Source organism: Lissotriton vulgaris, chromosome 5 (assembly GCF_964263255.1).
Source record: "Lissotriton vulgaris chromosome 5, aLisVul1.2, whole genome shotgun sequence".
In the NCBI taxonomy this organism is placed as follows: Eukaryota; Metazoa; Chordata; class Amphibia; order Caudata; family Salamandridae; genus Lissotriton; species Lissotriton vulgaris.
The window spans coordinates 1,813,559,679-1,813,587,626 of NC_141693.1; the positions used below are offsets into that span (position 1 = coordinate 1,813,559,679).

The window sequence follows — 27,948 nt, forward strand, 5'->3', positions numbered from 1 at the left end:
TTATTGCCTTTGATCTGATTTTAGCAGAGAAAAATGCCCCTTGATTCCTGCTTTCATTACCTTCATGACTCCCAGTGATGTAGGCAAATCTCCTGTTCCGCTGTTATGTTTATGCTTTATTCAAGCAGTCCACGTGATGTAAATTATTTTACAGAAATTTCTGCAGCATGCAACATCATATCTGTACAACCACAAAAGGAGTTTGCCTGTATGTTTTGCCATATTTCTGAAGAATATTCTGCATGTCAAGACGGACCTTTCATGGTATATTTTTAAAAATACATAACCGACCAGAGCAAAACCTTTCATTGTATTAAGCATTGGTTTGCATAAGTTAGAAACATCACAATTTGCTTACGTAAATGTGCAATGCAATAAAATAAACTGGAAGGGGCGTGTTTTAATAGATCAGCAAATGTTAACTTCGTTTATCATCCTGTTTCAATCCGAATTTAATAGCTTACCCCGGTGCAGGCCCACCGGGGACAGGGGAAGCTGTGGCAAGAGAATTACCCAGGTCCTGCGATTTTTGAGGCCCCTCTCACCTTGCAACTTTCACAGGTTTTAGAGCGAATCTTCTCTATTTGTTCATGACAGGGTAGCTAACATGTTTGCTACCATTAGATGGCACCAAACCCTAAATCTGCAGCGTTTTATCTTCACTGCAGAACATTTTGTTTTCAAGGAACTATCGAGTCAGGAGAACCAAATGATTATGTGCAGTTTTACATAGCGCGAACTAGACCCGAAAGAATCAGAGCGCTTTAAGCACCAGTTGCATTACAGTCGAACTCATTCATTCTTGGGCATGCTACAAATGGTTTGCCCAGAATCACAGCATGTATGATTGGCCTGCCAGACTCGAACCTGGTTCTCCAGCTTTTGAGTCGGCCGCGCTCGCCATTAAGCAACATTCTCTGCACTCAGTCCCACTTTACAATGGATGACCGTCAGAACCATCATGTTCAGACAAAATTATCCGGTCTCCGGCTTGCTCTGAATAGCCTTCCTGCGCTTTTTGATCATTTCGGACAGTTTTTGCAGGCCTTCTGCTAGCCCGTAGCCGGTGGTGGCGCAGCAGGTCTGCATGTGCCAATCACGGCCGAGCAGCCTCAGCCCCAGCTCTTCCTCCAGCACTGAGGGGCTCTGTGCCCTGGCTAGGTCTTGCTTGTTGGCCAGGACCACTAGCGGCACACCCCGCATCTCGTCATACTCCAAGATGGCGTCCAGCTCAGCCCGGGCCTCGGGGACGCGCGCGATGTCCGCGTGTAAAGAAGGTAAGTTCCGAGGTTACAGGAACAAGGAGGAGTCTTTGTAGGTTGAAGAACAGGTGAGTTTAATTTCCAAGTAACAGAGCACCACAGGAGCACATCCACACACGGCAATCCTCAACTGTAGAAGTCACAGACCCACAGTTGAAGGTTGCGTGTGAGGGATGCCACGAGAAGCAATACACTTAAAAGAAAACACTGCGCGTGTAACATGAGAATCATGTGCACGAGCAATTAACAAACCATGACAATAATAAAGAATCTTACCAGTATCTAAGCACTCTACATCTCCTCCCTTCCCTCAAAGAATGAAAAGGAAACTTGACTAAAGAAAATAAAACTTAATTTACATAAAAGTCTTTAAAGCGTGTAGGCATAGAACAATTCCTGTGAGTTCTGGTTGACACATCTGAATTGGAGGAAGAGGGAGATGTACCAGATATGTCAATGTTTTCTAAGGTGTCTTGAGGAGGGGGAATGACCTCAGCAGAAGGTGAAGACACATCACCTGTGATCTCTTGAGAAGTAAGGGTGGAATCATTGAAGGACGAAGATTCTACCTGAGAGAGCAAAGGAACATCTAACAGGGTGGGAAAATCAAAAGAAAGATAAGAAGAGTTCTCATACCCATGTTTAGTTCTGAGAATATTCATGGCTTGCTCAGGGGTAAGTTTAACAAGTGAGCGTTTGTTGCGCCACCCTCTCTTATCTAAAAACAGGGAACCTTTAGAGACCTTAAGAACTTGAGTGGGCATGGAAAACTTGGAGAGACCTTTCTTGACTTTATCCATGGTTTTAAACATGACCCAATCACCCACAGTAAATATTTCAGGGATGGAAATGATTTTGGAATCAAAATTCCGCTTCTGTACAGATTGCTGTTTCTCAACATTACTTTTTACTCTCAATTTGTCAGAGCAGGAAATGCATTTGGAAACTTGTGGGGTCAAATCTTTGATCCATGAGGGGCAGACAGTACCATGTGGGTTTCTTTTTTTAAGTAGTCTGAACGGTGAAATGCCCGTAGTGGAGTGAGGGGTAATCAAATAGGCCCAAACCTTTTCCCTTAAAAAGGTTTCAACATTCATTTTGCAAGAATAAGCAGTTTGAATGCCTTCTTTCAAAAATCTATTCATCCGTTCTACCAAACCATTGGATGCAGGGGAGTAAAGGGCAACCTTCAAGTGTTTGACATCAAACTTCTTCAAAAATTCCTCCATAACACGGGAGCAAAAATGCGAACCATTGTCGCTGACAACTTCTTTAGGAGGACCTTCCACCCTAAAAATTCTTTCTAAAAATCTAATGGCTGACTCGGAATCAGGATTGGTACAGAAATCAAAGTCAAACCACTTTGAGTGATAGTCAACCAGGGAGACTATATAACGTTGAGATTGAGGGAGAATTTCGAAAGGGCCAGAAAAATCAACAGCAACCTTGACCCAGGATTCTACAGGAATGGGGACACTGTGTAAGGGTAGATTTTGTAATTTCCAATGTTTGTCAGAAGACAGACAGGTACTGCAAGAATCAACCCAATCATTGACATTGCTATCCATGGCAGGCCACCAGAAATGTTCTTTCAGCTTGCGAGAGGTAGCGCCTACACCTAAGTGACCCTGATGAGCAGCAAAAAATAACTTTTTACGCAAAACCATAGGAGGAACACAACGATCTCCCCTGAAAACTATACCATTGACAATGGTCAAATCATCTGAAACTTGAGCGAATGATTTTAAAGGGGCAGGAAGAGAACGAATTCTTGGCCATCCTGAAACTATTAAGTTTTTTACAGCAACAAGGGTTTCATCTTCAGAATAGCATTTGAACCAATCTCCCTCAGAAATGGAGAGCGGAGAAAAGACCAAATCCTCTAAAGAAGCAACGACGCACTCAATGTCATCTTTGAGAACATCATCATCATTTTCTAAGGGTAACCTGGAAAGCGCATCCGCTCTCATATTTCTACCACCAGCGATATGGTGGATGCTGAAATTGAAGTCATGTAATTTAGAGAGGATTCTTACCAACCTCGAAGAGGCTTTTCCTGTACCATTCCCATTCAAAAGATTAAGTAGGGGCTTATGATCAGTATACAACAAAAAATGAGAGCCCCAAATGTAGACTTTGAATTTTTCTACAGCCCACGCACAACCAAGAGCCTCTTTTTCAATGGTGCTATAATTGCATTCAGCATGATTCAGTGACTTTGAAGCAAAACCAATAGTGTGTTCTGCAGCACCATTCCATTGGCAAAGGATTGCACCAAGCCCTTTCTGGCTGGCATCAACGTAGATGCCACACTTGAGACCTGGTGTGAAGGATGACAAGGCTGGAGCATTAACAATAACCTTCTTAATGTTGTCAAAAGCCAGATTTGCTTCATCATTCCATGTAAAATTAACATCCTTTTTGATTAGCATCCTAAGAGGTTGAATCAACTGGGCATAGTTCATGACAAATCTCGAGTAATATTCGGTGAGACCGAGAAATGATCTCAAAGTGTCCTTGTTGTTAGGGACAGGTACACTAGAAATAGCCTGAGTGAGAGAAAGTTTGGGTTTGATACCTGAGGTGGAGATAGAATGACCTAAATAATCTAATTCTTCTACAAAGAATTTACATTTCTTTTCACCTAGGGTGATTCCTACGTCTTTGAAACGAGAGAGAACAATTCGTAAATCCTTAATATGTTCATCAACATTTTTAGAGTGGATCAAAACATCGTCTTGGTATGCTTGTACACCTTTAACACCAGCCAAGACACTGTCCATAAATTTTTGAAACACACTTGCAGCACTTGCCAAACCAAAAGGTAGTCTTAAGTATTTAAAAGCCCCAAAAGGAGTGATGAAAGTGGTGAGTTCAGAGGAGCATTTAGTCAGGGGGATTTGATGGTAAGCGCTCCTTAAATCCAAGAGAGTAAATAATTTTGATCCTGCAATGCCGGTGAGGAGCTCTTGAATTCTGGGCAAAGGATAACAGTCAATGAGAATATTTTGATTGAGTGATCTCAGATCTGCACAGAGACGAATGCTGGAATCCTTTTTCTTCACGACAACAATAGGACTAACCCATAGTGAAGAATCTACAGCTTCAATTATTTTCTCATCAACCATTTTCAAAAGTACTTTTTTTAAATCGTCTCTCACGTTAAGGGGAACATTTCTCAACTTGTGAATTACGGGAATAGCGTTGGGCTTGAGACGAATGCGATGTTCGTAGTTTTTTATCATACCAACTGAATCGTTAAAAACTTCTGGGAAATCAGCAATAATTTTGTTAACAATACCTACATCAATAAAGTTAATGAAGGAAAAGGTACTTTGTTCATTAATCTGAACGGGAAATTCTGAGCCAGGAACAAGTTTGAGGCCCATTTTAGCAAGGTCTTGCCATCCTACAATACATTTGCCATTAGTGGCTATATATACTTTTGTGTAGATACACCTCCCCAAACAAGTTACAGTGGTGATAAAGAAACCCCACATGTCAATGTGTTTGCCAGTATATCCTTTAGGAATGATGTCTAAAGGTTCAAGAGTAATTCTTGAAGACCAATGGGTATTGAACAAATGATCGGATATAATGGTCACAGGGGCACCAGAATCCGCCATCATGTCAATTTCCAAATGATCAATAATTACTAGACAAGTGGGATCTTTCACACGTTCAGAATTAATACAATCAATCATGCAAATGGAAACAGACTGAATAGAGAGAATTTCTTTTACAGCTAAATTTCCCTTATTAGAATCAATATTAACTGAACTTATAGTAACATTTTTTAAATCAGAATCAATAGGTTGAATATCAGCATCTTCGCCTGAAAAATAAGAAATGTTATTGATTTGAGAATTCTTTCTGTTACGACATACTGATTGGAAATGACCATTTTTCTGACAAAAAGTGCACTTTTTGCCTAGAGCTGGGCAAGTAGGGCTGTTACTTAAATGTGTTTTGGAACCACAACGAAAACAAAAAGTATTTGTTCTCCTTTGAAAAGGTCTTTGAAATGGCTTGCCCTTGGAATAAACTGCGTGTACATTCAAGTCATTTGGAGTAAAAGATGAAGTACTTTCAGAGATACACTTAGAAGAAACAATTGATCTTTCAATTCCTTTGGCCATTTCAAGAACTTCTGATAAAGATGGATCTCTGCAGCTTAAAATACGCTCTTGAATTTTTTTGTGACAGCAGTTATATACAAATTGATCTCTAAGAGCTGTGTCCAAATAAGAGCCAAAACTGCACTCAGAAGCGAGATTCCTCAAGGCGGAGATAAACTCTTCAACAGTTTCGTCTTGTTCTTGACGCCTTTTCATGAAATTGAAACGTTCAAGGATAACGCTAGGTTGATCAAGGAATTTTCTTTTTAATTTTAAAATTGCAGCAGAATATTCATTAATCTCATCACCACTTCCTGAAGCAGGAAGAGGATTTGGCAAATTATTAAAAATTTGTCTTCCTTCTTTTCCAAGGTTACTATAGAGAATAGCCATTTTTCTCTTAGGTGCATATTCATCAGCCCCAATAGCAACTAAGTAACTTTCAAAATTTTGGAACCAATGTCTCCAAGGTTCTTTAGGTTTACCAGGAAGTGGTAGAAAATAGTTCAGAGCAACAATTTGCTGGTTAGTAGCCATGTTGTTTGAATGAAAATAAATGTAAAATGCTTTAATACAGCAAAAGTCTGAAATTGTTAAAAATGTTCAAAAGAAAACAACTTGTTTTGTAATAAAACGACCTTACAGCAAAAGTCTGAAATTGTTAAAAATGTTCAAAAGAAAACAACTTGTTTTGTAAAACGACCTTACAGCAAAAGTCTGAAATTGTTAAAAATGTTCAAGAGAAAACAACTTGTTTTGTAAAACGACCTTTTAAAGGTTTAAAATGCAAAACAAAATAATGAAATAACTTTAAATATCCGCTCACCGTTGTATTTTAAAGATTTCAGAGGCATGCGATGATTAATTTACCTTCCGATCCTTCCGATCGTGAAAATGTAACCATGGTAACGCTTTGAAAACAAAATAAAATGGCCCCTCTGCGTAGCTGCGTGATTGCGCGCGTGCGCGTAGTGACGTGTGGTTTGAGCGAGGAGATGACTCAACTCGCGAACGTCTCACGTCATAAGGAAGCGCATCAGTGAAGAGAAGTCGGGAAAGTGAATAAAATGTCCGAAATCCTGATGCGAGGGGTTAATTCAAAGCGGGTTTTCGTGGAGAAAACGCACAGCATGCCCTGGATTAATCCGATGAGGGAGTTGAAGGTGCAAAAATTGGTGATGCTCTGAATTTCAAGTAAAAGAAGTCCCACGTCGCCAAATGTAAAGAAGGTAAGTTCCGAGGTTACAGGAACAAGCAGGAGTCTTTGTAGGTTGAAGAACAGGTGAGTTTAATTTCCAAGTAACAGAGCACCACAGGAGCACATCCACACACGGCAATCCTCAACTGTAGAAGTCACAGACCCACAGTTGAAGGTTGCGTGTGAGGGATGCCACGAGAAGCAATACACTTAAAAGAAAACACTGCGCGTGTAACATGAGAATCATGTGCACGAGCAATTAACAAACCATAACAATAATAAAGAATCTTACCAGTATCTAAGCACTCTACACCGCGCTGTCCACCACAAAGAGCAGCGCGTCCGCGTGGGTGAAGTAGTGCTTCCACAGGGCCCGTATGTTTTTCCTACCGCTCACATCCAATATGGTGAAGGACTCGTTGTTCACCGTCCTCACGGTCTCCACGTTGAAGCCAATGGTGGGGATGGTAACCACGGCCTCGTTCAGCTTCAGCTGGTACAGGACGGAGGTTTTGCCCGCAGCGTCGAGGCCCATCATCACAATCTTGGCTTTGAACCCACAGAAGCCAATTAATGCGTCTTTGATCATACTCAGAAGCTGGCCCATGGCGGGGTCCAGAAGCTATGTCAATCTTTTGCTATTTCCTCGTCTTTATCTGAAGCCTAAAATTTCTGTTGGCATTGGACCACGCCCATCTTTGCTATGCATAACTTTGACAGGTTTCTCTCCGTCCTTTATGTGCACGCGGTTTAAAATCCTCATTGTTATGTTTTCTTCCGGTGCTTAGCAACCACTGGAGGCGAAGGTCACTAGAGATCCTACTGCCTGTATTCCGAGCTGTCACCCTGCGCACTGCTGGAGCCCATGACGCTGGAGGCGACGGCTGCTTCCGGGTCGACAAAGTAGAAGAATTGACACAGGAAAGACTTTTGCAGGCCGCAGACACACCTTCAGCTTTTACACAGCTCAGGCTTTTTTCTACATTTAAATTTGAACGACTTTTACATTTAAACAGCACAATCTTAAGAGATGTCATTCAAGGAACTGAAAGAACGTTAGTTGAAATATATTTAGGCCCTGAATTTGGCAATAGTGATTTTGGCAATGGATGGCGTGCGACCTCGGTGCGAAATTGGTTGCCGGATGGGCGTGGGAGGTAGATATACCTGGCCCCCTGCCCACTGGTGCGCCGGAAATGACGATAGGTAGCGCCGGACCCCGAGTGGGTCCGACACTAGACTTGTCGGGGTTTGTGCCCTCATGTGGTACTAAAGTGACCCTGTTAAGAAGGACACTGGATGAATTAATTCTATTTCAGGACAGGAGGCTCTGATTATGCTTATACTCAATTTCTTTACTGACATACAGCAGCCAATCACAGAACAGTAAAGAAACAAAAAACTACATTACCCATAAACCCAGGGTAACCATAGAGTACACCAATGGTATATAAACAGTCATAGAGGTAACCACTTCCTCTTTCTTTGCTGCTCCGCAGCCAGTTAAGTGCTTTATTGATATTCTTACATGCTTACTTGCTTGCATTGTGCGTTTTAATACTGTTGTTCTCGCTTTGCTTGCGTGTGCCGCTTTGAAAGCGCTTCTCTCGCGCTATTGTTGCTGTTCGCTCTGTCTCTTCAATTCGACCGGCGCTCGCGGTGGGGAGCGTGTGCTACCTCCCTGGGTCGGGCACTTGTTGCCTGTGTTCCCGTTCTTGGTGGAGGGAGTTTGGGGTGGTTCTGACTCGCGCGCGTCTAGCGCGAGCGGTTCCGGTGCTGTCTGGCCAGCCGGTGTCTCTGCGCATGCGTGACCTTTGTCACGCTGCCTTTCCTCCTCACGCTGCGTTGTTGTCATTGCAGCGCCGGCTCCTGAACGCGTCTGTGTGACGAAAACGCCCACCGCCTTTCAGCTGGCCCCACTTGACACCGGAGCTTAGATACAAAGTTCCGGTTGTATAATTGCATAGGCTTTGCCAAGAGTGTCTGTCTTTTTTGGTCAGCAAGCCTCCCTCCACGCTCTAACAGTGTTTTTCCACGCAGTTTATTCTGCTTGAACTTGCTTGCTGTGAGGTTTTTTCACTCCCTCTGACTGTGTCACTGACATACCGGATTTCTAGTCACCTGGTGGGCTATAATTACACGTTCCCTGTGTACCATGAGTGGTTCCTATTATTATGAGGAGGAGGGTGACTATGAGGAGGAGGGGTCCGAATTTTTTGAACAGGACCTTGTTGAGGCACTGGACAAGGGGGTTCAGCATTCCATGAACAAGGCGCTAGTTCGCGCCATTACGCCCCTGAAACGCCATTTGACGCAGTATGCGCAAAAGCAAGGTTGGGTGCCTTCCAAGAAGTCCGCTTCTCCTGGTAATCCTCATTCTTCTGACTTTCGTAAACTGGCACGGTCATTGTCCTCCTCCAAGTTGAAGACTATTCCTGTGGATGTTGAGAGTGACGACCATGATGCTTCCTCAGCCTCCTCAGAGGTTCTGCCTCCTCCGCCTAAAAAGCGTAAATGTAAAGAACATTTTGTTGACGCACCTTCTCAGCCTTCTGTCTTGACTTTCGAACCTGAAGATATTATACACCCTAATTCCTCTGCCTGGCTCCCCTCCCCGGCTGTGGCGGAGTATGTTCAACAATATATCCGCCATCCATTTGATAAGGACGTGCGTGCGCGTCTTCGCTCAGAGTGTCCGCGGCCTGATTTGGCGGATAACCTGGCGGACACGCCTGAGGTCGACCCTACCATGTTGACGTATATGAAGAAATTTTCAAAGGACCCCAAGAAGGGTCTGGATCGTTCCTGGCGAGCTTGCCAGGACAAGGTCTTGGACCTCTTAGGCCCTCTCACTAAAATACTGGATCTGGGTTTCCGCGCCAAGGAGGCTTCCTCAACGGTGGATCCTGATGACCTCATTGAATGGGCGCAGGGTGCCATATGCCTGTTGGGCAACGCCAACTGTGCACTCTCTAGTGAACGGCGGCGTTCTATTCTACTTAAGTTGGACCCGAAATTATCTGAACTTTCATCTTCTGAGGCAGGGGCTGCGGCCCAGGGTCTTCTTTTCGGCCAGCCTTTCTTAAAGGAACTCACGCATTTCGTAAGTACTTTCAGCAGTATTGACAAAGCACAGGCATCCTTGAAACGGGCCATGCGTCCGGTTTTCAACAGGGCAGGACGAAACAGGGGACGCTCGTCCGGCCGTGGTCAATACCAATCCACTCAACGTGGTTATCAGTCCCACAGGGGAGGCCAGCAGGATTCAGGCTATGCCCAGCGTTCTAACTTCTACCCTTCCAGGAAAGGACGTGGTCAGTACAAAAAAGGACGATCAGGCGGCAACTCCGGTGGATATCAGGATTCCGCCACTTCAGGTGAGACTTCTTCCTGTATGCAGTGTTGTTCTGGGGGGCAGGATCCGCCATTTTCTAGCCAATTGGCGCGCAATCTCCGGAGATGCTTGGGTGCTGGAGACGGTTCAGGGATTCAAAATAGAATTCTATCATCCCTTACACCAGTCTCGTCCTCCTTTTCCCCTTCACTTCTCAAAGCAAAGTCAAGAGTTCATTGTAGGAGAGTAGGGTCTGCAATCCTATGATCACTCAGATTTTTTGCTTTTGTTTCACTGGTTTACGACTTTCTCTGGCTGTGGGCCTGCCAATCAGACCCACAGCCTGGCTGTTCTCTCTCTAAATTACAACATGTACCCTAGGTGCATTTACCAATTGGTACTGGGCCACCTTATCAGACCCTGTAACTCAGGGCATAGGTGTACCCAGGGCCTACCAGGGGCTGAAGCATGTATTATGCCACCCCTGGCTGGCCTCCTAAATTTGACACAACTGGCTGCATGACAGCTGGGGCAAAGTCGTGTAATCACCCTTTGCTGTAGATATAGTATACCTATATCTAACCCTAAAATGGACACACAGATTCCTATCAGTCACTCCTATGGCAGGCCTTAACAATCCTGAAGGCAGAGTGCTTGGAATCGTGTGAGATGGTGCTCTGGCATGAGCTGAGCCTGTCTGCAGCTTGCGGAATCAAGTCCTAATAGCTGTTCCATGATATCGCATACCATATACTCTTAAGTGCATTATAATCCTCGCGGTTAAATGCTATCTTTGGTATTGCTTTATCAAAACATGTCGAGTAAGGTGTCATACGAATTGGAATACTAACCCCTCGCCAATTCTGGCGACGGGGTTAGCATTCCACCCTTCTAGAGGGACACGACATGTATGTAGCTGTGAACCCCGGTTAAAGTTAAACGAAGCCTCAGCTCCACAAAATTGATGCTGCCACCACAGACACGAGTCTGACCCCCTGCAGCTGGGAGTCCTTCCAGCGAGGGGAGCCTGGACAAAGGGTTTCCTGTCAGGGGCGGTGCTAGCACCGTCCCAGACATGGTTTTGTGTATCCTGGGTAGGCAGGGCTTTACAGGAAGGTGACTGCTGAGTGGCACCCCGGTGCTCACTACGCATAGGCCGGTCAGAACCAGTTCCAGGGGCACACCAGCCCCTGGCCTGGGGAAAGTCCGGCATGGCAGAGGGGTGTAACCACCCCCCTCCTAGTCCCACCCATAGGCAGGACCTAGTCACCGGGTCAGCCCCTTTTTTTAGTATAAAGATAGGAGCGGGCCCCCTGTTCAAATTAGATCATCTTTGGAATCAAGACACGACTTTCTGCGAAAGACATCAAGATTTCCTTCTTCAAGATTCTCCCTTGTGGCTAGGGAGTAGTCACCCTGCATCCGCAGGCACCATCCTAAGAACACTGCGGTCTGCTGCAAGTCCTTCTTCACGAATCCGACGACCCAGCTCGACGAGACCCGGCTTCCCTGGCACCTCTGACCTCTACTCACCTCTACAGCAAAGCTGAGAACTGTGAGTGCGACGAGACCTCGAGGGACCGACGATCGCCAAGACTGCACGACTTCTTTGCAACAAGCCCACCGTGTGCTCCACTGGTGAGTGCTTTGGGGTCCGAGAAGCCCCAACCCTGAGCAGCTCCAGCACCGAAGATCAGCCCTCCAGCATCTCCACGATCTGCGTGGGGCCCTTCTGCTTTTGCGTGCTCACCGCGCTGTGTGGCTACTAGCCGGCTGGCTTGTGGCCTTCTTCACGACGCCCGACGACATCACTGCTGCTGGTCTGGTTGCTCCGGACTGGCCCTTGCTTCCTTCTTCAAGAGAGGCACCCCGGACCCTCCTGGTCCACTCCAGACGCCATTTTGAGTCCACCGCGTGGGCTTGAATTTGCCAAGGCTTTGTTGCCCAATCCTGGGTCCAGCGACGCCGACAGCTTCATCCATCGTGGGACAGCTCGCTCCTCCATCCTGGTCGCCGACAACGCCTCCTGGTCCGTGAGATCTGCGAGCACAGCGTCACCCACTCACCTAGTCGAGGTGACTACCATCCGGTGCCCACCTGGTGCCACCTGACTACTGGCTAGTAGTCTCGAACTTGGTCCCCTCTGCTTTCAGGTGTCATCTTCCTTCGATCCAGGCTTGGATCCATCGAACTTTCTTCACTGGTCGCCTGCCAGCAACTTCTTTCTTCCAGGCTCCTGGTCCGTCTACGAGGATTCCCGACGTCTTTTGAGACCTATGCAGCTGCAGCCCCTGGGCTAGGTAACTTCGGCATTTCGGTGCCCCAGCATAGCCTCACTATCCAAGGGTCAGGATCCACTTTCGTTTTCCTCCTACCAGGTCGGGTTCGCCCGAGAACACTAACTTTGTCATTACTAGCTACCATAGACTTTGTCCCGCATCACGCGTGAGAGTGCACACTCTGCACCCGAGTCCCCTAGGCCTCCTATAAGTAATCTGAAGGTTCTATAGTCAAGTCCTAGCGATTCCTAAGCCTATTAGTACTGTACTTACCTGCTAGTAATTTTGCATTCCACTTTCAGAGTATATGGTTTTCCGTGCCCCTCGGGCATTTGTATATACTGTGCTAACTTAAGTATTTTCGTAAGAGTTTTGTTTTGTGCTTAGTACCCTGTCCTCATAAAGAGTACAGGGCTGTTGTGATTCTTAATAAATATCTTGTTTATTTTCATAACACTTGTGTGGTGTCCTTTCACTGGGTATTCAAGGGGTATATGTGTGGTATAACAGCTGGCTTAACACGCCCTCTCGAGTCTTTAGCCTTAGACTGCTCGTATCCACGCTACTAGGATAGCTGGTCTATAAGGTTGACTTACAACCAATCATCAATAAGGGTTGCTGGACTGATACATAGTGTTCACTAGAATAGTGAGCACTGCATATCAGGCCACCTTCTCACATTGGTGGCAGCGGTGGGATTTGAGCTTGCTGTTGTTTTACCAAACGTATCCTAAGAATATCTTGTTGAAAGATCACATAAGTACTGTTAGGTACATATAACTTAGCTTAGAATACTCTGAGTTCTACTGAACCAGCTGTTGCAGCTCCTCAAGGCTTAGCACACCTTGGCTGCAACTCTTAGCAAGGGATCAGTAGGCAAACACATAGTGTAGGTAGGTGCATCACTTACACCACACTAGAGACAGTATGTCAGACAAAGGAGGAAACTCTGAGTCTCCCCTTGTGTCAGTGGACCCTCCACAGGTCCTCCCTTCCAGATATACTGTGCTTAGCTTCCATGAGTTACGACAAGTGTGTACCTCTAGGAAGATAAAGCAGGGGTCTAACCCCACAACTTCCTTTCTGATTGGTCTCTTAGAGACTTATGATGCCAGAAAAGCTGAGAAACTTCTTAGCTCTTCTCATCCAGATGGAAGCATGCCTCCCCTTGAGGGAACCAGAGGAGACCCTGACCTAATCCACCTCTTAGCTGAGACTGAAGAGGGGGAGGAGGAAGAGGAGCCCTCTGGGGATGAGGCAGATAAGGGACAGGTAGAAGTCAGTAGACTAACCAGGTCCAACTTAAGCAGACATGAGATGGGTACTGGGGGAACCCTGGGGCCCCTCTCAGGTCAGCTTAACATTGGGAATGGACGAGCCAGATCTCTATCAAGAGGCTCTGGCAGATCCCTTCAAACCAATGGCTCTCACAACTCTTCTCAAAGAGGGATGACTTCCCCTCAGAGGAGAGTGTATGAAGCTAAAGAAAGGGCAGCCAATCTGAGGATTGAAAGGGAAGAACTTGCCCTGGCCAAAGAGAGGCTTGCCTTTGCTAGAGAGCAACAGTTAAGTGGGGTAGTCCCCACTGGTGGCAGCATTGTACCTAGCAATAGGGAAAGGAGTTTTGATACAAAACACCTGGGTAAGATAGTGCCCCCCTTTAAACAAGGGGATGACATCCACAAATGGATTACTGCTTTGGAGAGGGCCTGCACTGTGCAAGGTGTTCCCCAGAGTCAGTGGGCAGCTATCTTGTGGCTCTCCTTTGAAGGTAAAGGAAGAGACAAGCTCCTCACTACTAGAGTGGAGGATGCTAACAATTACCAAATCTTGAAAAATACACTGATTGATGGGTTTGGCCTAACCACTGAGCAGTACAGGTTGCTGTTCAGGGATACCCAGAAAACTCAGTCTCAAGATTGGGCTGACTTTGTAGATTGTGCCACTAAGGCTTTGGAGGGCTGGTTGCTGGGCAGTAAGGTTACTGATTATACAGGATTGTACAATTTGATCATGTGAGAACAAATTTTAAACAATTGTCAGAACCAGTTGTTGCATCAGCATCTTGTTGACTCAGATCTGACCTCTCCCCAAGAATTGGGAAAGAAGGCAGACAGATGGGTCAGAACAAGAGTTACGCAGAACCAGGGCCAGAATCAAGGTGGTCAGAAGAAAGCAGACCAGAAGGGTAAAGATTCAAAAGGGGAACAAAATGACCAGAAGTCTTCGACAGGTCCCCAACAACCCAAAGAGGGTGGGGGTCAGGCTCCCCAGAAGAAGAAAAACCAAGAAGGCCAATCTAAAAGGTGGTGCCAATACTGCAAAAGTAAAACTCACTGGTTTAGTGAGTGCACCAAGAAAGGAGGAGGGCAGACTCCTGCCACTGCAGCCCCTAAGGCACCTGTGCCCCCTAGTACAGTCAGCAGTGGTAGTGCACCTCCCAAGGGTTTAGTTGGGTTAACCCTGGGTTCTGAGGGGAGTGACAACTTAGGTGGCACACTCACTCAGGCTGTCCTTGATTTTACAGGGGATGTGGATATGTCCCCTGATATAAGTCCCAATACTTTGGGCAAATACAGACAGACACCTTTCATTAATGGAAAATGGCTCAGGCCTATAGGGACACTTGTGCCAGTGTCACCGTGGTGACACCTAACTTTGTGGACCCTGGACAGATCATGCCAGGTACAGATTTCCTGGTGACCAATGCAAGCAATGTCACTACCAATCACAGTATGGCAATTGTAGCTTTCTCCTGGGGAGGGGTAACTGGCCAAAAGAAGGTTGTAGTTAGTTCAGACCTCCCAGTGGATTGTTTGTTGGGCAATGATTTGGAGTCATCACAATGGTCAGAAGTGGAGCAGAGGACTCACATGGAAATGTTAGGTTTGCCAGCACATGTGTTTGCTGTGACTAGGTCACAGGCCAGAAAATGCCCCACTGAACAGGTGCTGGATCCTGGAACAATGGACCAGACACCTCCCAAGAAAAAGAGCAGTAGGGTTAAGGCTGTGCCTTCCCCCTTGCCCCAGGTTGTGGATCAAGTCTCAGAGGAGGCTGACCTACAGGAATTGAGGGAAACTGAGCCTAGAGAGTTTGAACTTGATCAAGTTGAATTCTTGGGTTCAGGGGGACCCTCAAGGGAAGACCTGGGGAAGGACCAGTTAGACTGCCCTTCTCTTGAACCCCTCAGACAGCAGGCTGCTGCTGAGGCTGCTGGGAACGCCACAGGTACCCACAAGGTATACTGGGAAGATGGACTCCTGTACACTGAAGCAAGAGACCCCAAGCCTGGCATGACCAGGAGGCTGGTTGTACCCTTGTCTCAGAGAGGTTTCCTCCTTACCTTGGCCCATGAGATTCCCTTAGCAGGTCACTTAGGCCAGACAAAGACTTGGGACAGGCTTGTCTCACACTTTCACTGGCCTCACATGAATGAGGATACCAAGGAGTTTTGTCGCTCCTGTGTCACTTGCCAAGCCAGTGGTAAGTCAGGTGGCACAACAAAGGCCCCCCTTATACCAATGCCTGTGGTGGGGGTGCCCTTTGAAAGAGTGGGGATTTACATTGTTGGTCCAATGGAACCCCAGACAGCATCAGGGCACAAGTTTATACTGGTGGTAGTGGATCAGGCCACCAGGTATCCTGAAGCTATTCCACTTAGGACCACTACAGCACCTGTAGTGGCAAGGGCCCTAGTTGGAGTGTTCTCCAGAGTGGGCTTCCCTAAGGAGGTTGTCTCTGACAGAGGTGCAAACTTCATGTCAAGCTACTTAACTGCTATGTGGAAGGAATGTGGTGTCAACTACAAATTCACTACACCCTATCATCCACAATGCAATGGGCTTGTTGAAAGGTTCAACAGGACCCTAAAAGGGATGATTCATGGACTACCTGAAAAGCTCAGGCGTAGATGGGATGTCCTGATTCCCTGCCTTCTGTTTGCTTACAGAGAGGTCCCACAAAAGGGGGTTGGCTACAGCCCTTTTGAACTTTTGTATGGGCATCCTGTGAGAGGCCCCCTGTGTTTGGTGAAGGAAGGATGGGAGAGACCTCTCAAAAAGCCTGCAACCAACATAGTGGACTATGTACTTGGTCTCCGCTCCAGGATGGCTGAGTATATGGAGAAGGCATCTGAAAACCTTAAGGCCAGTCAAGAACTTCAAAAAGCTTGGCATGACCAAAAGGCTGTCCTGACTGTTTACCAGCCTGGACAGAAGGTGTGGGTGTTGGAGCCAGTGGCCCCAGCAGCACTCAAAGACAAATGGTCTGGGCCCCACACAATTCTTGAGCAAAAGGGAGAGGTCACCTACCTGGTGGACCTTGGAACTCCCAGGAGCCCCCACAGGGTGCTCCATGTCAACAGGCTCAAAGCATATGTCGACAGGAAGGACATGAGCTTGCTCATGGCCATAGATGAGGGACAGGAGGAAGAGAGTGACCCTCTCCCAGACCTGCTCACTCAGAATCCTGATGATGGGTCAGTAGATGGTGTTGTCTTTTGTGGCAGCCTCTCTGAACATCAACAGAAAGACTGTAAACAGGTTCTTCAGTCTTTCAGACATATGTTTTCTCTGACACCCAGTCAGACCAATTGGTGTACCCATGAGGTTGACACTGGTGACAGCCTGCCAGTTAAGAGTAAAATCTACAGGCAGCCTGATCATGTTAGAGACTGCATAAAAACTGAAGTGCAGAAAATGTTGGAGTTGGGAGTCATTGAACCCACAGATAGCCCTTGGGCTAGTCCAGTAGTTCTAGTGCCAAAACCTCACACCCAGGGTGGTAAGAAAGAGATGAGGTTCTGCGTAGACTACAGGGGCCTCAATGCAGTCACTAAGACTGATGCCCACCCAATACCAAGGGCAGATGAGCTTATAGATAGATTGGCTTCTGCCAACTACTTAAGCACATTTGACCTGACAGCTGGGTATTGGCAAATCAGGTTAGCTGAGGATGCCAAGCCCAAGACAGCATTTTCAACCCCTGGTGGGCATTATCAATTTGTGGTAATGCCCTTTGGTCTGAAAAATGCACCTGCCACCTTCCAAAGGTTGGTGAATCATGTTCTCACTGGGCTGGATGACTTCTGTGCAGCATATCTAGATGATATTGCTGTCTTTAGCTCCACCTGGGAGGATCACCTGGTCCACCTGAGGAAAGTGTTAGAGGCTCTGCAAGCAGCAGGCCTCACTATCAAGGCAACCAAGTGCCAAATAGGGCAGACACAGGTTGTATACCTGGGCCACCTTGTAGGTAGAGGCCAGGTTCAGCCACTGGAGAGCAAAATACAGTCAATCAGGGACTGGGCTCCTCCAACCACCCAGACTCAGGTTCGAGCTTTCTTGGGCCTGACTGGTTACTACAGAAAGTTTGTCAGGAACTATGGATCAATTGTGACTCCATTAAATGAACTGACAAGTAAGAAAATGCCAAAAAAGGTTCAGTGGACAGCAGGCTGTCAAAAAGCATTCGATGACCTAAAGCAGGCCATGTGCACAGCACCTATCCTTAAGAGTCCAGACTACTCCAAACCATTCATTGTCCAAACAGATGCTTCTGAGTTGGGTGTGGGGGCTGTTCTATCTCAACTGAATTTTGATGGTCAAGACCAGCCCATTGCTTTTATAAGCAGAAGGCTGACCCCCAGAGAAAAGAATTGGTCAGCTATTGAGAGGGAGGCCTTTGCTGTGGTTTGGGCCCTGAAGAAGCTGAGGCCATACTTGTTTGGCACTCACTTCAAGATTCAGACCGACCATAAGCCCCTCTTGTGGCTAAATCAGATGAAGGGTGAAAACCCCAAACTGCTTAGGTGGTCCATTCCCCTACAGGGGATGGACTTTACAGTGGAACATAGACCTGGTACTGATCATGGCAATGCCGATGGGCTCTCCAGATATTTCCACTTAGAACAAGAAGACTCACCTGGTCAAGGTTAGCTTATTGTCCCAAAGTTTGGGGGGGGGGGTCATGTAGGAGAGTAGGGTCTGCAATCCTATGATCACCCAGATTTTTTGCTTTTGTTTCACTGGTTTACGACTTTCTCTGGCTGTGGGCCTGCCAATCAGACCCACAGCCTGGCTGTTCTCTCTCTAAATTACAACATGTACCCTAGGTGCATTTACCAATTGGTACTGGGCCACCTTATCAGACCCTGTAACTCAGGGCATAGGTGTACCCAGGGCCTACCAGGGGCTGAAGCATGTATTATGCCACCCCTGGCTGGCCTCCTAAATTTGACACAACTGGCTGCATGACAGCTGGGGCAAAGTCGTGTAATCACCCTTTGCTGTAGATATAGTATACCTATATCTAACCCTAAAATGGACACACAGATTCCTATCAGTCACTCCTATGGCAGGCCTTAACAATCCTGAAGGCAGAGTGCTTGGAATCGTGTGAGATGGTGCTCTGGCATGAGCTGAGCCTGTCTGCAGCTTGCGGAATCAAGTCCTAATAGCTGTTCCATGATATCGCATACCATATACTCTTAAGTGCATTATAATCCTCGCGGTTAAATGCTATCTTTGGTATTGCTTTATCAAAACATGTCGAGTAAGGTGTCATACGAATTGGAATACTAACCCCTCGCCAATTCTGGCGACGGGGTTAGCATTCCACCCTTCTAGAGGGACACAACATGTATGTAGCTGTGAACCCCGGTTAAAGTTAAACGAAGCCTCAGCTCCACAAAATGGATGCTGCCACCACAGACACGAGTCTGACCCCCTGCAGCTGGGAGTCCTTCCAGCGAGGGGAGCCTGGACAAAGGGTTTCCTGTCAGGGGCGGTGCTAGCACCGTCCCAGACATGGTTTTGTGTATCCTGGGTAGGCAGGGCTTTACAGGAAGGTGACTGCTGAGTGGCACCCCGGTGCTCACTACGCATAGGCCGGTCAGAACCAGTTCCAGGGGCACACCAGCCCCTGGCCTGGGGAAAGTCCGGCATGGCAGAGGGGTGTAACCACCCCCCTCCTAGTCCCACCCATAGGCAGGACCTAGTCACCGGGTCAGCCCCCTTTTTTAGTATAAAGATAGGAGCGGGCCCCCTGTTCAAATTAGATCATCTTTGGAATCAAGACACGACTTTCTGCGAAAGACATCAAGATTTCCTTCTTCAAGATTCTCCCTTGTGGCTAAGGAGTAGTCACCCTGCATCCGCAGGCACCATCCTAAGAACACTGCGGTCTGCTGCAAGTCCTTCTTCACGAATCCGATGACCCAGCTCGACGAGACCCGGCTTCCCTGGCACCTCTGACCTCTACTCACCTCTACAGCAAAGCTGAGAACTGTGAGTGCGACGAGACCTCGAGGGACCGACGATCGCCAAGACTGCACGACTTCTTTGCAACAAGCCCACCATGTGCTCCACTAGTGAGTGCTTTGGGGTCCGAGAAGCCCCAACCCTGAGCAGCTCCAGCACCGAAGATCAGCCCTCCAGCATCTCCATGATCTGCGTGGGGCCCTTCTGCTTTTGCGTGCTCACCGCGCTGTGTGGCTACTAGCCGGCTGGCTTGTGGCCTTCTTCACGACGCCCGACGACATCACTGCTGCTGGTCTGGTTGCTCCGGACTGGCCCTTGCTTCCTTCTTCAAGAGAGGCACCCCGGACCCTCCTGGTCCACTCCAGACGCCATTTTGAGTCCACCGCGTGGGCTTGAATTTGCCAAGGCTTTGTTGCCCAATCCTGGGTCCAGCGACGCCGACAGCTTCATCCATCGTGGGACAGCTCGCTCCTCCATCCTGGTCGCCGACAACGCCTCCTGGTCCGTGAGATCTGCGAGCACAGCGTCACCCACTCACCTAGTCGAGGTGACTACCATCCGGTGCCCACCTGGTGCCACCTGACTACTGGCTAGTAGTCTCGAACTTGGTCCCCTCTGCTTTCAGGTGTCATCTTCCTTCGATCCAGGCTTGGATCCATCGAACTTTCTTTACTGGTCGCCTGCCAGCAACTTCTTTCTTCCAGGCTCCTGGTCCGTCTACGAGGATTCCCGACGTCTTTTGAGACCTATGCAGCTGCAGCCCGTGGGCTAGGTAACTTCGGCATTTCGGTGCCCCAGCATAGCCTCACTATCCAAGGGTCAGGATCCACTTTCGTTTTCCTCCTACCAGGTCGGGTTCGCCCGAGAACACTAACTTTGTCATTACTAGCTACCATAGACTTTGTCCCGCATCACGCGTGAGAGTGCACACTCTGCACCCGAGTCCCCTAGGCCTCCTATAAGTAATCTGAAGGTTCTATAGTCAAGTCCTAGCGATTCCTAAGCCTATTAGTACTGTACTTACCTGCTAGTAATTTTGCATTCCACTTTCAGAGTATATGGTTTTCCGTGCCCCTCGGGCATTTGTATATACTGTGCTAACTTAAGTATTTTCGTAAGAGTTTTGTTTTGTGCTTAGTACCCTGTCCTCATAAAGAGTACAGGGCTGTTGTGATTCTTAATAAATATCTTGTTTATTTTCATAACACTTGTGTGGTGTCCTTTCACTGGGTATTCAAGGGGTATATGTGTGGTATAACAGCTGGCTTAACACGCCCTCTCGAGTCTTTAGCCTTAGACTGCTCGTATCCACGCTACTAGGATAGCTGGTCTATAAGGTTGACTTACAACCAATCATCAATAAGGGTTGCTGGACTGATACATAGTGTTCACTAGAATAGTGAGCACTGCATATCAGGCCACCTTCTCACATTCATCACAGAGGAACTCAAGTCTCTGGTGTTGAAGGAGGCCATTGTGCCGACAGTGCGCCATCCTCAGGGGTTTGCCAGTTCGGTCTTCCTGGTGGAGAAGAAGGGAGGGGGATCGAGGTTGGTCCTCAATCTGAAGGAGTTCAATGCGGGAGTAGTTTATCGGCACTTCAAGATGGAGGGCATCCATCTGTTGCGGGATCTCCTGCGGGAACGGGATTGGATGGTTCGTCTGGACCTCAAAGATGCTTATCTCTCCGTTCCGATCTTCCGTCCCCACCGCCGCTTTCTGCAGTTTCAGTGGCTGGGGACTTGGTATCAGTATCAAGTTCTGCCCTTCGGCCTTTCGTCAGCACCTTGGTGCTTCACGAAACTGTTGCGTCCTGTGGTGGAATCTCTCCGCAGCCGCTGAGTTCGCTTGATCATCTATTTGGACGACATCCGCCTACTGGCGGATTGTCCTGTCAAACTAATGACTCATCTGGACTGGACTATAGACCTTCTTCAGTCTCTCAGTTTTCTGGTGAATGTTCCCAAATCTGTGCTTCGACCTTCTCAAGTGATCGATTTCTTGGGGTTCAGGGTCAACTCCCTCACTTGTCAGCTTCTGCTTCCCCAACAGAAGATTCGATACATCAAACGGGAATTGACTTCCGTTATCTCGAGTCCGACTGTATCATTGAGGTTGTTAGCACGAGTTGTCGGTCTCTTAGCGTCTTCCCTACAAGCGATATTTCCAGCTCCGCTGCATTATTGTGCCCTACAGCGTTTGAAGATTCAACATCTTCAACGGGGCCTTCGTTATTCCGATCTGATTCCTCTCTCGGAGGAGGCCAAGTCGGAAATGCAATGGTGGTTGGACCATATGGAGGCCTGGAACGGCCGGGCTCTTTTCGGCTCCTCTCCGGAGATTGTGATCGAATCGGATGCCAGTCGTTGGGGCTGGGGAGCCCGTTGCGGTCCAATCTCGACGGGGGGACGGTGGTCTCCGCAGGAACTTTCACTCCACATAAATTGTTTGGAGTTGCTGGCAGGGTCGTTTGCGATCAAATGCCTATCGCCTCTTCGGTCCCACTGCTGTATCCTTCTCCGGATGGACAATGTCTCAGCAGTACGTTACATCAACAAGCTGGGAGGGACTCGATCGAGGTTGTTGGCAGAGATTGCCAAGGAGTTTTGGCACTATTGCCTTCAGCACAAGATCACAGTTATTGCGGAGTACCTTCCCGGTTCTCGGAATCTTGTGGCGGACTGGAACTCCAGGTACCTGAAGGACTTCAGCGACAGGAGACTCCATCCTCGTGTGTTTCGCCAACTTCTTCGCAGTTGGGGCCCGTGTCTGATCGACCTCTTCGCGTCCCGTCTCAACACCCAACTTCCCCGGTTTTACAGTTGGAGACCGGATCCGGACGCTCTGGTCACCGATGCTTTCCTCCAGCCGTGGCCGTCATCCCTCTGTTATGCGTTTCCCCCATTCATGATGATCCCCAGGGTTCTGGCGTATGTGTCACGATTTCGGGCGGAACTGTTTCTGATTGCCCCTCTGTGGAGGGCCCAGCCGTGGTTCCCTGTTCTCCTGGAAATGGCGTGCGACTTTCCATTTCTTCTTCCTCGGAAGAGGAATCTCCTGCTGGATCCACTGCAGAATCCGCATCCCCTGGTTCAGTCCGGCTCCCTCCTTCTCCTGGCATGGCGGATTTCGGGGAACGTTGGGCGGTGTCAGGCCTTTCTGCAGACGCTACCAGATTTCTCAGCAACGCCTGGGCCCCTAATACTCACAAACGTTACAGAAGCTCCTGGAAACGTTGGAGTGGTTGGTGTTCTCAACGGCAAGTTGATCCCACATCGGCTGATGTCTCTTTGATAGTTAACTTTTTGGCTTCTCTGTCTTCTTCTTCTGGTTTGGCCTACCGCACAGTCAACAGTTTCCGTTCTGCTATTTCGGCGGGCCATCTTCCTGTGGATGGGAAACCTGTTGGTGAACATCCACTTGTGGCTAAAATTCTAAAAGGTATTCCAATGGCTACTCCCCCTCGTCCTAAATATGTTTCTTTATGGGACGTTTCGGTTGTCTTACGTTTTCTAGAAGCTTGGCCGGTTAATTCTTTATTGTCTCGTAAACAACTCTCGGCCAAGCTTACTATGTTGTTGTGTTTGCTTTCCTGCAAACGAATATCTGATGTCCGCGCTTTGGATCTTGCGGGACGTAGCTTCAGGCCCAAAGGTGTTTCCTTTCGCCTTTCCAGGCGCACTAAAACTAATACGGAGGTCATTTCTTACCCTTCTTTTCCTGCTCGGCCTAACCTTTGTGTTGTCCAATGCCTTAAGGATTATGAGGTGAGTACTTCTCTTCATCGCTCTGATATGCAAGGTCAATTGTTGATTGCTTTGCAGAAGCCCTTTCGCCCTGTTACTCTGGCCACATTGGCTCGTTGGGTACGGTGGCTCATGGGGGAAGCGGGCATTGATGTTTCTGTGTTTGGTGCTCATTCGGCTCGGGGGGCCATGGCCTCTAAGGCTTTTTCTTTGGGTGTCACTTTATGCGACATTATGAAAGCTGCTGACTGGTCATCAGATTCAGTATTTAAAACCTTTTACTTTAAGCCTGTTGCTACTGTTGCTTCTGTTGTGGTGGAGGAGCTTTAAACAAGCATAATCGGAGCCTCCTGTCCTGAAATAGAATTCAAAATTTGCAAACATTCGTGACAAGAATTTTCAATTCTATTAAGGACTAGGAGGCGAGGATTATCCCACCCATTGTATATGCATTTGCTATATCGTATAGTGTTACTGTGCAACTATTCATGGATCTTATTCCTACTGTACTGTGATGATTACTTGGTTTTTTTCTCTACCCACCCTTTATTTGCTCATGATTACACGGAATGTGTATTACGGCTTTGTGTCTCTTTTCAGGCTCTGATCCCAAGTGATGCTGCTCCGGCTCCGTCCTTGTGGGAGGTGTGCTGCGAGTTTCTTCTCCTCGTTGGCCTGCTTTTGTTCCTGTGGCTTTGGGAAGTTCCTTCGCCTCCTCGTTCGGATTTTGGTTCTTCTGGATGATGTCCTTCCTGGATTTATGATGTTCAAGTTGTTCTTCCTAATGGATTTTTGACAAAGAAAGAGGAAGTGGTTACCTCTATGACTGTTTATATACCATTGGTGTACTCTATGGTTACCCTGGGTTTATGGGTAATGTCGTTTTTTGTTTCTTTACTGTTCTGTGATTGGCTGCTGTATGTCAGTAAAGAAATTGAGTATAAGCATAATCCTCGCCTCCTAGTCCTTAATAGAATTGAAAATTCTTGTCACGAATGTTTGCAAATTTTGAATTCAGGAATCCTTTAATAAGTTAAAGAGCTGAACAAACATCTGGCAGCTTCATCAGCAAGCAATACCTGTCTCCTTTGAAAATATACATTCCAAATGGCCACACTGTATTCTGCATGACCTAGTAAGGTATTCCATTTGACATAGTACAATTCCACACAGTACAACCACCTACAAGGTACTAAAAGATAAGAACACCCTTCTATCCAAATAATAAAAAAAACAACATAATAAAAACATTAGTAAATTTGCAACAAGCTATAAAATACAATTTTGTTATACAAATTATACAAGGTAATTATTTGTTACTGACAATGAAATCCTTCAACCACGAAGGAGCCATCCTCCTCCTTGACGAATGACGAACAACATCAGATTCATCATTCCTAGAAGAATTACAATTGTTAGAAGTTTCATGTGTGGAAGAAGTATTGAACTCACTAACCTGGTTATCAGATACAAGACTATGGTGTTCAGAAACTTCTCCATTAAGTTGAGAATCAGATGAGGCATGAGGCCATTCAATGCCACAATCATCTGGCATCCAGTTATGACTAGTTAAGGACTCAGAAACAATGGGTTTGCACTTAGCAATTCTTGATAAATTCCAAACGTTACCATCTTCAACTCTAACAGCATTAAGTAACACTTCAACCACCTGAGTTCGTTCATAAAATGCAGATTCTCCCTTACGAATCCAACCAGGTTTTTTAACTCGTACCCAATCAACAATATTAATTGGAGAGGACGGGGAAGACAAAAAAAATACCAACCAAGGCAACCAAGTTCACTGGGCACAAGAGGACCAGAGCATGAACCAAACCCGAAACAAACCACAACAACCGGGACCGAGCAGTCGGAAAACCTAGTAACTAATTTATCGGCCAGACCACTCAGCACCCAAGAGATGTCAGTGTTGAACAAAGGCCTGGGTTTTGTTCCAACGGCCAACCTGGATAAATTCAAGCTGCATTGCGAGCTAGCGTCCTTTTTCAGGAAGTTAAGACTGAAAGCCTTCTTCGAAAAACAAACCAATACCGAAGGAGACCACGAGACCAATGATACTGGCCTACGGAATAAGTCTAACTTTATGCCTCCACCACATACGATCCCGGTAGAGGTCTCCACGTTCGAACAGGCAGTCTTTAACGATGTGGAAAAGTCCACCCCAAAGAAACCTTTCATGAATCTGACACACCAGGAAAGGACTGCCCTGAACAAACTACAAAATGACGATACTATTGTCATTAAGCCTGCAGACAAGGGCGGAGGAATAGTTGTGTTGGACAGATTGGCATACCAAACGGAATGCCTGAGACTCCTGGCGGATGTCAACAGCTATCGAAAACTACCGGTTGACCCTACAGACGACCTAAGAAGGGAAATAACATCTCTTATTGAACATGGAGAAGCCAATGGCTATATATCCAAACAAGAGGCGGACTTTATGTGTAAAAGTGAAGGAAAGGTACCATATTTTTACACTATTCCAAAAATGCACAAAAATAAAATACCTCCGCCAGGTAGACCTATAGTTTCAGGTCTAGGTTCACTTCTGGAACCTCTTTCACAATTTTGTGATGTATTTTTCAAGGCATTAATACAGAAAACGAGTACCTATCTACAAGATACCAAGAGTGTGTTACAGCTACTGGATACCCTGACCATAGATGAGGACACCATCTTAGTCAGCTTTGATATTGAAAGCTTATATACAAGCATTCCACAGGACGCCACCTTGGAGGTCCTCAAACAAGCACTGGATAAAGAGGTCTGGACTTCAAAGACGCCCAAAAATTTCATTTTGGAATGTGCCAGACTGGCCCTCAAAAGGAACTATTTTGAGTTTGAGGGTCAAATATACCTACAAGTTGGAGGTGCATCGATGGGCAGTACATTCGCGCCGAGCGTGGCGGGTCTCTACGTCCACGAATTTGAAGAACGCTATATCCTCAATGCCAACAACCCTTACAGTTCCAACATCTTGATATGGAAGCGGTACATAGATGACGTGCTGACAATCTGGAAGGGCACTGAGGAAACTCTGATGGCATTTTTCGACTGGATTAATACATGTGACAATCATCTCAAGTTCACATGCGTCAAAGATCCCAAAACCCTGGTCTTTTTAGACCTCACTATTACAAAAGAAAATGGGAAACTTACAACCGTCACTCACTACAAGCCCACCTCCAAAAACAATTTGTTACGGTTTGAAAGCTTTCATCCACGCCCACTGCGGGAAAATCTACCCTACGGTCAGTACCTATGGATACGTAGGAATTGCAGTGAATTGGTTGACTACAAAAGACAAGCCCAGGATCTAACCAGCAAATTAAGGGAACGTGGTTACCCCGAACAAATCCTGAATAAAAGTCAGAAACGTGCTCGTAACCAGCCAAGATCTGCTCTCCTGGATAATCAAGAAAAAACAACAGAAGAACTCCCACTAACATGTGTCACGACATATAACACCATTTCTAACAATGTCAGCAAAATAATAAACAATCATTGGGGCATACTAAATACAGGAAATTTAAGATGGGAAAAACCATTATTCTCATATAGGAGAGCACGCAGTATTAAGGATGCTGTAGTCAACACAAGACCAAAGCTGCCAATAAAGGAACCAGAATCCGTTCTTAATACCTGGGGCTTACCAAGAGCCGTAGGCCACTATAAGTGTGGTAACTGTAGTGTCTGCCCTTTTACCAATAACACTAAAACCCTACAACTGGAAACAAACAAAACTTGGACCATAAGAGGATTGACCAATTGTAACAGTGAAAATGTAGTGTACAGACTAACTTGCCCCTGTAACTTACACTATGTGGGCATGACGAGCAGAAAAGTAAAAATTCGCATCGGTGAACACAGGAGCAACATTCGTTGCAAAAAATCCAACACGAAATTAACTGAACACTACTTGTCAAAAGGACATACGGAGGATGACATACAATGGACTGTCATCGAACAAATTAAACCAGGTGCAAAACTAAACCAACGCCTCTTTGAAAAGGAACAGAGGTGGGTGTACAGACTGGCAACGCATAAAGCTGGATTGAATGATAACATTCCATGGCACACCGTAATGTGATACCAACAGAGCTTTCACATAACATTCTATGATCAAAGATGTTGATAACCACTAAAACCTCATCAGCTGTTCGGATCTAAATAAATCTGTGATAGTCCTTATGGCTAAATGGATGCCTTAATAGAGACGAAATTTCACCATGGAAACAGTACTGAACACCGTGTGTAATGCACGTATGTTCTTTGGGCCCGAGCTCTATCGCACCTGAAAACAGGGATGTAGGACAATGAGACCCGAAAACGTATAGTAAAAATAAACCGAGGAAGAAGGCATTCCCCTGACACGCAACGCCAAAGGCTACGTCTGGAACGCAAGCCAAGGAACGAATGGCTACGTCTGGAACGCAAGCCAAGGTTACCAGAGCAACCACTTGCCATGAGTCACAGCACAGCCGTTTAGCTATTGGCGAAAATAGATACACGCCCTCACACAGTGCGCGATTGGTCCAGACCACGAGGATGCGTGCAGCCCCGCCCCAACCAGGAAGCACTGAATCTTACTTCTACCGGCATTATTGAAACGCCGGTAACACATGAAGGCTTCGCATGCCGAAACCGAGTAGGTTTACAAGCTTGCAACAAATCGTTACTGAAGTAAGTACGGATTTATGACTAAAGGGTGCGACGCGGTAAATACTAATT

The 27,948-nt window shown here is 46.7% G+C and overlaps 1 protein-coding gene across 1 annotated transcript; it reads right to left on the reverse strand.

The window, feature by feature from the left end:
* Positions 1 to 897: 897 nt before the first annotated feature.
* Positions 898 to 7,395, reverse strand: LOC147717277 (ADP-ribosylation factor-like). Its single transcript, XM_086920502.1, has 2 exons — positions 6,896 to 7,395; positions 898 to 1,267 (listed from the first exon to the last, which is right to left on the reverse strand). Exons 1-2 carry the CDS (start codon positions 7,183 to 7,185, stop codon positions 976 to 978), a joined length of 582 nt encoding a protein of 193 aa, XP_086776628.1. The 5' UTR covers positions 7,186 to 7,395; the 3' UTR covers positions 898 to 975.
* Between the last annotated feature and the right edge of the window lie 20,553 nt (positions 7,396 to 27,948).

What these genes read in the sequence shown, in the direction of transcription:
- LOC147717277 (XM_086920502.1), bottom strand. Translation starts at nt 7,185, where the DNA reads ATGGGCCAGCTTCTGAGTATGATCAAAGACGCATTAATTGGCTTCTGT. An exon ending in CTGCTCTTTGTGGTGGACAG is followed by an intron (nt 1,268 to 6,895) that starts CGCGGTGTAGAG and finishes ACCTTCTTTACA; the next exon opens with CGCGGACATCGCGCGCGTCC.